This window comes from Lucilia sericata, unplaced genomic scaffold (assembly GCF_015586225.1).
Source record: "Lucilia sericata isolate MDLA Ls3-8-SP2 unplaced genomic scaffold, ASM1558622v1 Contig000256F_arrow, whole genome shotgun sequence".
Taxonomy (NCBI): domain Eukaryota; kingdom Metazoa; phylum Arthropoda; class Insecta; order Diptera; family Calliphoridae; genus Lucilia; species Lucilia sericata.
Window position 1 is genome coordinate 341,793 of NW_023994282.1, and position 12,478 is coordinate 354,270.

Below are 12,478 nucleotides of genomic sequence, written 5' to 3' on the forward strand. Positions count from 1 at the left end.
AAGCTGTTTTAATTTTTCAATAGAAAATTATTTTTTGTGAAAAAGCTTTTTTAGGTGAAAAGTCTTTTTATTAGTAAAAAATTTTCTAATGATAAAGTTTTTTATTAAAAAAAAAAAAAAACTCTTAGTAATAAAGCTCATTTTTGGGAAAAAGTTCTTTTTTGGATATTTTGTGAAAATCCTTCTTTTTGTAAAAAAACTTTTATTGAAAAAACGTGTTTGTTTACAAAGGGCTTATTTTTAGTACAAGCTATTTAATTTAAAAATTAATTTAATGAAAACGCTTTTTAGGTTAAAAAGCTCTTTATTTTTTTAAGGAAAAGCTCCTTCTGTGGAAAAAAATAGTTTTTAAAAAAGCTCTTTTTATGAAAAAGCTTTATTAGGTGAAATAGCTCTTTTTTTAGTAAAATGCTTTTTAATGTGAAGAAGCTTTTTTTTAGCATTTAATTTTTTTAATGAAAAAGCTTTTTAGGTTAAAATACTCTTTATTTTTTTAAGAAAAAGCTCCTTCTATGAAAAAAGTATTTTTTTAAAAAAAGCTCTTTTTTTAGTAAAATGCTTTTTAAGCGAAAAAGCTCTTTATTTAGTAAAAAAGTTCTGATGATAAAGTTCTTGTTTATTGAAAAGAAATCTTAGTGATAAAGCTAATTTTTTGTGAAAAAGTTTTTCTAGTAAAAAGGTTAAACGAAAAACCTTTTGTAGTGTGAAAAAGCTCTTTTTTTGTGAAATTTTTTTTTGTAATTACTTAAAAAAAACGTGTTTGTTAACAAAAAGCTTATTTTTTGGTTAAAAGCTCTTTATTTTTTTAAGAAACAGCCCTTTTGTGAAAAAAGTAGTTTTTAAAAAAAGCTCTTTTTTATGAAAAAGCTTTTTTCGGTAATAAACTATTTTTTATGAAAAAGCTTTTTTAAGTGATAAACTCTTTTCTATGAAAAAGCTTTTTTAGGTGAAAAAGCTCTTTTTTATGAGAAAGCTGTTTTAGGTGAAAAAGCTCTTTTTATGAAAAAAGCTTTTTTTTAGGTGAAAATGCCCTTTTTTTGTAAAAAGTTCTTTATTGAAAAAACTCTTTTTGGTGAAAAGGTTTTCTAGTAAAAAATTTAACGAAAAAGCTTTTTAGTCTAAAAAAGCTCTTATTTGGATTTTTTTTTTTTAAATCCTTTTGTTGTAAAAACTCTCATTTAAAAAACTTCGTGATATTTAATTTTTTTAATTAGAAAGCTTTTTAGGCTAAAAAAACTTTCTGTTTTTTTAAGAAAAAGCTATGTATGTGAAAAAAAGCCTTTTTTAAATCTCTTTTTTATTGAAAATACATACTCGTGCGAGAGTTTTTCTTGTGAAAAAAAAAAATTCTAGAAAAAAGCTTTTTATTGTGAGGAGCTCGTTATGTTACAAAAATATGTACTTCCTGTTAAGAAACTCTTATTTACAAAAATCTTGTTTTTATAAAAAGCTTATATTTAGTAACAGAGCTATTTGATTATTTTATGAAAAATTATTTTAATGAAAAAGTTTTTTTCTGTGAAAAAACTTTTTTAGGTGAAAAAGGTATTTTTAAATGGAAATATCTATTTTTACATTAAAAAGCTTTTTTTAATATCTTTGTTAACAAAAGCTTTTTTTAATCTTAAAAGAAATAACGTATTTGTTGTGAATATTAAGTGAAAGGAGCTTTTTCTTTCTATACGAAAAGGTTTTTGTTGGTAAAAAACATTGTCTTTAACAAAACTTTTGAGTGAAAACAATTTATGGCGAAAGAAAGCTGTTTTTTTTTAACAGTTTTTTATATAAAAAACTGTTTCCTAAGAAAGCTTTTTGGTTAAAATTTCACTCTTGTTAAGATTAACTTACATCATATATGATCTCTAAATGTTGTCTAGTCAAATATGTACCATCATCAAAGGTTAATGTTGAATCGGTTATCATGCGGGCCACATGGGTAAGCCATGTCTCGAAAAAGCCCATTTTAATGAGTATCAGTTGATCATCTTGGGTAAAATCACAGAAGCCAGGTAAACGTTTAGCAAACTCTACAATACGTTGAACATTGGGTGTCACACGTGCAGCATACTGTTGCCAAAGCCAAATTTTTTGAAATTCCATACTCTCCGCCACCGATGAAATTAACTGCAAAACAAATCAAAACCCAAAAAAAGAGTTAAGGGCAAAAGAAAGAATAGAATTAAAATATAATAAAAAAGAATACAAAAAATATTATAAAATCAGCTCATTACGCTGAATTTCAAAGTAAAAACAAGAAAATGATTAATTACTTTAAAGAACAATGACCCGCCTAAGCAACAGACATACATACATAACTACTTACACCATTGGGCGGTACATTTAAGGGACGACGCATTAAATCTCTGGTCTGTTCTTCTGTGTATGCGCAATTCATGCGATGAGCCTGGGAAACGCACATAATCACATCGTAAACTGATAGTTCTGTACCCGTACCGGCCATCATTGCGTCATTCAAATGATGACCCTCATGGTGGGCCGTCTGTAATTGTTGGGCATTTAGATTGCCGACACCAACACCGACACCCATGCCAACACTGACGCCGACACCAACGCCGCCACCATTGCTGGGCCCGACGACGAGACCCGAACTGTTTGAGTTGTTATTGTTGGTGGTGGCATTACAGCCGCTCAATTCGGATGGTGATGATGCTATGGAACACATTTGTGGAGTTTGTGGTGTGTTCGGTGTTCCCGGTGTGCTGACACGCCGTAAATCACACGAATTTACAACAACAACAGCGTTTGGATCCTCTGTGGATGATGGCGTGCCGCCATTCAGCTCACGTGAACGTTTTGGTACGCGACCATAACGCACAGCTGCGAAAGAGAGACAGAGAGGGAAAGAAAGAGAGGATTAGACATTTGAAAAAAATCGGAATCTTAAGGCTCTAGGGACCTCTTTCAAGATTTTTTTAATACAATTTATTTACACAGTTTCGATTGATTTCAATTTTTTATGAAATTTTCTTTAAAAAATTAAAAAATTTCTTCAAAAAAAATCCCATATATCAATTCAAAATCCCCTAGACAATTGCTAGTACTTAATCCTTCATTTTGGGTAAAATTTTCAATTTGTTACAAAATCATTCTACTGACAAATTCTACATAAATTATAATTTCAACAACAATATAATGCTTTCAATTTTAATAAAATTTAAAATTGCAATTACAATATAAAACAAAATTTACAAAAAAAAAAAATATTAAAATGCATTAAACAAAAATTTTTTAACAAATTCCCACACACAAAAGATGCGACATTTTTGCAATTTTGTTGTATTTTTTTTTATTATTTCTATATAGACAAGACAAATAAATACGAAAAAACCACAATAAATAAATAAAAATTTGTGTTAAAAATTTCAAACGTTGACAGTTTTTTTTTTTTACAAAAAAAGTGAAATCTTCATGCTCGACGAGCCAATTTAGCTGAAAATGAGACGTTTTATTCTATAAGAACGTACAACTTAAACATCGAGCTGTCTGTCGTCAATACATCCACTTGTCCGCCTGTCATTTGCCAAAAAATTCAACTGTCTAGGTGTATAATATATAGACAGACATTGCGCGATCAAGGAAGAATGAGGGAGGGTGGTTAAGGTAAGGAAAAACCCAAACAGAATGCAATGAAACGATAACTAATACATTGTAGTCGGTCATAACCGTCCGATTGGAAGCCCTATATGATTTTGGTATGTGATCCATGTCTAGCTTACAGTCTAGTTTATAGTATAAATTTCAGTCTAGTTTATAGTCTATTCTATACCCTAATCTATAGTCTAGTCTAGGTCCAGTGTATAGTCAAGTCTATAGTCTAGTCTTTGGCATATTATAGAAATAGTCAAGCCTTGTCAATAGTCTATGGTATAGCCTTGTCTGTAATCTACTCAATAGTCTATTTTATGGTCAAGTCTAGTTTATAGTCGAGTCCATAGTCAAGTCTATAGTATAGTCTATAGTCTACTCTATAGTCTTAGACAATAGTCTAATCTATAGTCTGGTATATACTTAGTGCAGTCTATAGTCTTGTCCATATTGTATTATTTGGTCTAGTCTGTAGTCAAATCTAGTCTATAGTCAAGTCTATATAGTCTAGTCTATAGTCTAGTCTAGTCTAGTCTATAGTCTAGTCTATAGTCTAGTCTATAGTCTAGTCTAGTCTATAGTCTAGTCTAGTCTAGTCTAGTCTAGTCTATAGTCTAGTCTAGTCTAGTCTATAGTCTAGTCTAGTCTATAGTCTAGTCTAGTCTATAGTCTAGTCTATAGTCTAGTCTATAGTCTAGTCTATAGTCTAGTCTATAGTCTAGTCTATAGTCTAGTCTATAGTCTAGTCTATAGTCTAGTCTATAGTCTATAGTCTATAGTCTAGTCTATAGTCTAGTCTATAGTCTAGTCTATAGTCTAGTCTAGTCTAGTCTATAGTCTAGTCTAGTCTATAGTCTAGTCTATAGTCTAGTCTATAGTCTAGTCTATAGTCTAGTCTATAGTCTAGTCTATAGTCTAGTCTATAGTCTAGTCTATAGTCTAGTCTATAGTCTAGTCTATAGTCTAGTCTAGTGTCTAGTTTATTAGTCTCGTCTATAGTCTCGTCTATAGTCTAGTCTATAGTCTCGTCTATAGTCTCGTCTATAGTCTAGTCTATAGTCTAGTCTATAGTCTAGTGTATAGTCTAGTCTATAGTCTAGTCTATAGTCTAGTCTATAGTCTAGTCTATAGTCTAGTCTATAGTCTAGTCTATAGTCTAGTCTATAGTCTAGTCTAGTGACTAGTCTATAGTCTCGTCTATAGTCTCGTCTATAGTCTAGTCTATAGTCTAGTCTATAGTCTAGTCTATAGGCTAGTCTATAGTCTAGTCTATAGTCTAGTCTATAGTCTAGTCTATAGTCTAGTCTATAGTCTAGTCTTTAGTCTAGTCTATAGTCTAGTCTATAGTCTAGTCTATAGTCTAGTCTATAGTCTAGTCTATAGTCTAGTCTATAGTCAAGTCTATAGTCTAGTCTATAGTCTAGTCTATAGTCTAGTCTATAGTCTAGTCTATAGTCTAGTCTATAGTCTAGTCTAGTGTCTAGTCTATAGTCTCGTCTATAGTCTTGTCTATAGTCTAGTCTATAGTCTAGTCTATAGTCTAGTCTATAGTCTAGTCTATAGTCTAGTCTATAGTCTAGTCTATGGTCTAGTCTATAGTCTAGTCTATAGTCTAGTCTATAGTCTAGTCTATAGTCTAGTCTATAGTCTAGTCTATAGTCTAGTCTATAGTCTAGTCTATAGTCTAGTCTACAGTCTAGTCTATAGTCTAGTCTATAGTCAGTCTATAGTCTAGTCTATAGTCTAGTCTATAGTCTAGTCTATAGTCTAGTCTATAGTCTAGTCTATAGTCTAGTCTATAGTCTAGTCTATAGTCTAGTCTATAGTCTAGTCTATAGTCTAGTCTATAGTCTAGTCTATAGTCTAGTCTATAGTCTAGTCTATAGTCTAGTCTATAGTCTAGTCTATAGTCTAGTCTATAGTCTAGTCTATAGTCTAGTCTATAGTCTAGTCTATAGTCTAGTCTATAGTCTAGTCTATAGTCTAGTCTATAGTCTAGTCTATAGTCTAGTCTATAGTCTAGTCTATAGTCTAGTCTATAGTCTAGTCTATAGTCTAGTCTATAGTCTAGTCTATAGTCTAGTCTATAGTCTAGTCTATAGTCTAGTCTATAGTCTAGTCTATAGTCTAGTCTATAGTCTAGTCTATAGTCTAGTCTATAGTCTAGTCTAGTAGTCTATAGTCTAGTCTATAGTCTAGTCTATAGTCTAGTCTATAGTCTAGTCTATAGTCTAGTCTATAGTCTAGTCTATAGTCTAGTCTATAGTCTAGTCTATAGTCTAGTCTATAGTCTAGTCTATAGTCTAGTCTATAGTCTAGTCTATAGTCTAGTCTATAGTCTAGTCTATAGTCTAGTCTATAGTCTAGTCTTATAGTCTATCTATAGTCAAGTCTATAGTCTATAGTCTATAGTCTAGTCTATAGGTAGTCTATAGTCTAGTCTATAGTCTAGTCTATAGTCTAGTCTATAGTCTAGTCTATAGTCAAGTCTATAGTCTAGTCTATAGTCTAGTCTATAGTCTAGTCTATAGTCTAGTCTATAGTCTAGTCTATAGTCTAGTCTATAGTCTAGTCTATAGTCTAGTCATAGTAGTCTATCGTCTAGTCTATAGTCTAGTCTATAGTTAGTCTATACGTCCTAGTCTATAGTCTAGTCTATAGTCTAGTCTATAGTCTAGTCTATAGTCTAGTCTATAGTCTAGTCTATAGTCTAGTCTATAGTCTAGTCTATAGTCTAGTCTATAGTCTAGTTCTATAGTCTAGTCTATAGTCTAGTCTATAGTCTATTCTATAGTCTAGTCTATAGTCTAGTCTATAGTCTAGTCTATAGTCTAGTCTATAGTCTAGTCTATAGTCTAGTCTATAGTCTAGTCTATCGTCTAGTCTATGTCTATAGTCTAGTCTATAGTCTAGTCTAGTCTAGTCTATAGTCTAGTCTATAGTCTAGTCTATAGTCTAGTCTATAGTCTAGTCTATAGTCTAGTCTATAGTCTAGTCTATAGTCTAGTCTATAGTCTATAGTCTAGTCTATAGTCTAGTCTACAGTCTAGTCTATGGTCTAGTCTATAGTCTAGTCTATAGTCTAGTCTATAGTCTAGTCTATAGTCTAGTCTATAGTCGAGTCTATAGTCTAGTCTATAGTCTAGTCTATAGTCTAGTATTTAGTCGAGTATTTAGTCTAGTCCATAGTTTAGTCTATAGTATAGTCTATAGTCTTGTCTAGTATAGTCAAGTCTATAGTATAGCCTATAGTTTAGTTTATAGTCAAGTCGTATATAGTTTAGTCTATAAACTAGTCTAAAATCTGTCCGCCTATGGTGTAGGGTGCAAAGAAATGCATCAACGTTCAACAAGAAAAATCCGTTAAAAAATATATCAAACGTATTTCATACTATTTATAAACAATAGAATTTTAATGATATTTTTTTCACAAAAAAATTCATTTTCCGATTCACTTAAAACAAAGGCAAAATATTTCTCTACATATTTTTGCGTACGTCCAACAAAAATGATTATTCTTCTACATAAATAAATATGTATGATGAGTTCGAGTATTAATAGCTTAAGAAATTAATTTTCATTTAACTCAATTTCCCCCCTAAAATATAAAACTGAAATGAAAAGTGCAATGACCAATAATTAAGATTTTTGAAAAACAATAAAGGACTTGAAAATAAAGAAACAATTATCTTTTTTCGTGTAAAAAAAAGATTTTACAGATACAGAAAATTACGTATAGAATTAATTTTTTTTTTTTTTGGAAAACTAATAAAAATATTTCTTTCAGACATACAATCGTTTTTGTAAATTTTTTCATTTTCGTCTTTTACTTTTTCTTGTTTTGTTATCAGTTTGGGACATTGACCCAGTATTCTCAATTGATTTGTGTAAAAAAAAATAAGAAAAAAATGCCGTATTCAAACATACCACAGACCACAACACCACACCAGCCAGCACCACCACCATCCATGTTGATGATGATGATGCCAGTCATACAAATTTACGAAACGAAGCAGCCTAAATCAAACCAAAACAATCAACAGTTCACATCGTTGTTGTCGTCTTCGTCATCAGCAACATCGCTTCGCCATCAAAACACCATTCGCTTTCGCAAAGTGTAAGTAAAAGACGAGAATAATACATAAACAGAAACAACCGGCAGACGAGTGGACTGACTGACGACCAACTTCTGCTGAGCTTGAAAGTAAGACAAATTATCGCCGAAACATGCTGTTTTTTTTAAAGAGAATCTACACTATTAATTCGTTTAACGATTTACGAAAAAAAGTGTTATAAATATGGATTACATGATTTAGATTATAGTCTAGTATATAGTCGAATCCATAATATAGTCTATAGACTAGTACAACCTATAGTCTAGTCTATAATCTTGTCTATAGATGAGTCATGAGTCTAGTCTATGGTTTAGTATATAGTCTAATCGATTGTCTAGTCTATAGTCTAATCGATAGTATAGTCTATAGTCTAATCTATGGTCTAGTATACAGTCTAGTATTTAATCCTGTCTATATTTCAGTATGTAATCTAGTCTATAGTTAAGTCTATAGTCTAATCTAGTTACTGTAATATCTAGTCTAGTATAGTTTATAGTCCAGTCTATAGTCTATATTCTAGTCTATAGTGTAGTGTATAGTCTGGTCTATAGCCTAGTCTATACTTTAGTCTATAGTCTAGTATATAGTCCCACCTATAGACTCGTCTCTAGTCCAGTATATAGTCTGGTCAATGTCTAGTATATAGTCTAGACATTGTCTTGTCTCTAGTCTAGTCTATAGTCTCGACTCTAGTATAGTCTATAGTCTGGTCTATAGTCTATTCTATAGTAAAGTCTATAATCTAGTCTAGTGTAGTCTGGTCTATATTCTAGGCTGTAGTCTAGCCTACAGTCTAGTCTATAGAGTAGTACATAATCTTGTCTATAATCTTGTCTATAGATGAGTCGTGAGTCTAGTCTATGGTTTAGTATATAGTCTAATCGATTGTCTAGTCTATAGTCTAATCGATAGTATAGTCTATAGTCTGATCTATGGTCTAGTATACAGTCTAGTATTTAATCCTGTCTATATTTCAGTATGTAATCTAGTCTATAGTTAAGTCTATAGTCTAATCTAGTTACTGTAATATCTAGTCTAGTATAGTTTATAGTCCAGTCTATAGTCTATATTCTAGTCTATAGTGTAGTGTATAGTCTGGTCTATAGCCTAGTCTATACTTTAGTCTATAGTCTAGTATATAGTCCCACCTATAGACTCGTCTCTAGTCCAGTATATAGTCTGGTCAATGTCTAGTATATAGTCTAGACATTGTCTTGTCTCTAGTCTAGTCTATAGTCTCGACTCTAGTATAGTCTATAGTCTGGTCTATAGTCTATTCTATAGTAAAGTCTATAATCTAGTCTAGTGTAGTCTGGTCTATATTCTAGGCTGTAGTCTAGCCTACAGTCTAGTCTATAGAGTAGTACATAGTTTATAGTGTAGCGTATAGTCCAGGTGGTAGTCTAGTCTGTAGTGTAGTCTATAGTTTAGTATATAGTATGGTCTAGTTTGTAGCGTAGTCTATAGTCTAGTTTATAGTCTAGTATATAGTACAGACTATAACTTATTATATAGTCTAAGTTATAGTCTAGTCCATAATTTAGTCTATAGTCTATCCTATAATCAAGTCTATAGTCTAGTCTATAGTCTACTTTATAGTGGAGTCTAAAGTCTAGCCTTTAGTATTGTCTATAGTCTAGTCTTTAATTCAACCTAAAGTCTAGTCCATAGTCCAACCTATAGTTTGTTCTATAGTAAAATCTACAAGCTAATTTATAATCTAGCTTATAGCCTGATCTGTAGTCTATCCTGTAGTTTTGTTAAAGATTAGTACTAAATGACCTATTTAAAATTCCAGAAGTACTTAATTGTAATTAGTACCTTTTTTTTATCATATACACACAATCTCAAAAAGTAATTATAAATCATAAAACTAATCTGTCATCATTTTAAATGTTCATTTAAAAATGATTGACGTTACTGCAGCGACAAGTGTAAAAAAATTAATAAAAACAGTGAGTTTTTTGCGCTTCTTGCTGTTCAACCGGCAAACACATGTTGTTGATGATTACATGAAAACACAGCAGCAACAACAATCGCTCATACAGACAACAGCAAGAGCTGCAATTGTAAAGTAGTTTGTAGTAAAAGAAATAATAAAATACTACTAAAAAATACTCAAAAGTAGAGGAAAACATCTGAAACAATCCAGTGAAATTCAATAGCCTACTTTTCATTATGTCTCTGATAACTGAAAGAAATGCAAGAAATGAAAATTAACTACGTAAACTAGGAAAGTGGAGAATGCGAAAATGTGGAGTTAGTGGTGAAGTGAATAAGGAAATACCCTACTGGTGGGTATTTAGTAGTTGCGCTATAATATTGCTTTAGTTCCTTGACAGTGAATTAAAGCTTAGTATCTTACAATATCGTTTCTTGTTGCTTCCTTACCCTAGTTTTGAACAAACTTATCTATAACTAATATTATGTGCTCATTATTCGTAGCATTAAGGAGATGAAATGAAACTGAACTGAATAAGTAAAAAAAAAAATCAGTTGGCCTAAATGAAAACTTAATAAGATGAGAACTAAAACACACACAAAATCCAAATCTGAGTAAATAAATGGAATTTTAAATCAATTCATTTGTTTTAATCAAGGTGCTTTCGGATAGTGTTTATAAAAAACCGACTTTTGGAAAAACCGGTTTTTCGGTTAACCGAAAATTGACCATTTCTAAAAAACCGGTTTATCGGTTAACCGAGTACAAAAAAACCGGTTAAACCGGTTAACCAAAATGTTTGGAAATCTTTAAAATATTATAATATTTAGTTGAAAAATTTCATTTTGCGAAATATTATTAATTACTTAATAAGATATTTGCACTTTTTAGTATAAATATGTACATTAATATATCATAAGAAAGCAAACTTATACAGATCTGAAGTTATTATTGATTCGTCAGGTATATGGAAGTTGCCATAGGAGGAATAAATTGACCTTTGAATATATAATGCATCTATATCAATAAAAAATTTTATGTCCAACACTAGTATAAATAGTGTTCAGGCTCGCGACGATTCATCGGGAACGGAAGTATACGACGACTGTCTCGACATAGACATTGAGCCACTGCTTTAATTGTGACCACCCTCCGCTCGCTACGCCTGTGGTTGTTCAAATTACTGTGAATGACATTTAGGAATATTGACAGGTGTCATTACTTACTTCCTGATAATCAACCTAAGCGCCATTACAGTTTGTGAAAAACCCCAGCAGCATAAATTCTCGGACAGCGACAATTACCCTTATGTTTCGATAAATAAAATCCGTTTTGAGAACGTTTGACAAACTTCTCGATTTTTATTATACTCACGCAGTAAACAAGGAAGTGCATTTTATAATCAACGTTATTTATTCGTCTTAATAAGTAACAAATTTCTTCATATAATGGTTGGAATTTTTTTAAATACTTAATTTTTTATTGGTTTAAATGCCAACTTTTTACTAATTTCCTGATTGTCTGAAATTGTAAATCTCCATTTTATATGCGTAGTATATGTTTAACATTTCCTAACATTTGTTTAACAATCTCAACTATCCAAAATTTTTAAAAATCACAATAAAAAATCAAAGAAAACATAAAATTTTGTACTAAAAATTAGATTTTTTTGAAATCGGTTAACCGAGACTTAAAAACCGGATAACCCGGTTAACCGAAAACCAATGTTTTAAAAAAACCGGTTTGCGAAAAACCGAAATATGCAATAAAAACCGGTTCTTCGGTTAACCGGTTAACCGGTTTATAAACACTACTTTCGGAAAACTAGACTAAAGTAATAAAGTAAAAACTTCAAAATGTATTCCAATTTTTTTCCTTTATTTATAAGATCTCGTGCGGATATGAATCATAAGAAATATCCGGCACAACTGTTTGGAGGAGAGAAATTATACAAAAATTAAAGTTTCAGAAGAATTTTATTTTAATGTTATGAAAAAGAAATAAATGAAAGTCTTGACTATATATACTAGACTAGCCTATAGAATAGACTATAGACTAGACTATAGACTAGACTATAGACTAGACTATAGACTAGACTATAGACTAGACTATAGACTAGACTATAGACTAGACTATAGACTAGACTATAGACTAGACTATAGACTAGACTATAGACTAGACTATAGACTAGACTATAGACTAGACTATAGACTAGACTATAGATAGACTAGACTATAGACTAGACTATAGACTAGACTATAGACTAGACTATAGACTAGACTATAGACTAGACTATAGACTAGACTATAGACTAGACTATAGACTAGACTATAGACTAGACTATAGACTAGACTATAGACTAGACTATAGACTAGACTATAGACTAGACTATAGACTAGACTATAGACTAGACTATAGACTAGACTATAGACTAGACTATAGACTAGACTATAGACTAGACTATAGACTAGACTAGACTAGACTATAGACTAGACTATAGACTAGACTATAGACTAGACTATAGACTAGACTATAGACTAGACTATAGACTAGACTATAGACTAGACTATAGACTAGACTATAGACTAGACTATAGACTAGATAATAGACTAGAATATAGACTAGACTATAGACTAGACAATAGACTAGACTATAGACTAGACTAAAGACTAGACTATAGACTAGACTATAGACTAGACTATAGACTAGAATAGACTAGACTAGACTAGACTAAAGACTAGACTATAGACTAGACTATAGACTAGACTATAGGCTAGACTATAGACTAGACTATAGACTAGACTATAGACTAGAC

The 12,478-nt window shown here is 31.2% G+C and overlaps 1 protein-coding gene across 5 annotated transcripts in view; it reads right to left on the minus strand.

Moving 5' to 3' along the window:
• The window catches only part of LOC119602835 (ecdysone-induced protein 78C), a 100,392-nt gene that overhangs the window by 935 nt on the left and 86,979 nt on the right, over nt 1-12,478 (minus strand). For 3 of the 5 annotated variants that reach the window (XM_037954596.1, XM_037954597.1, XM_037954599.1), the window contains 2 exons: nt 2,324-2,838; nt 1,849-2,124 (listed from right to left, as the gene is read on the minus strand). In XM_037954596.1, the coding sequence (XP_037810524.1) occupies nt 1,849-2,124; nt 2,324-2,838 (791 nt within the window). Of the gene's footprint in view, nt 1-1,848; nt 2,125-2,311; nt 2,839-12,478 lie in introns of all 5 variants that reach the window. The other 2 variants (XM_037954595.1, XM_037954598.1) reach the window with 1 other exon arrangement.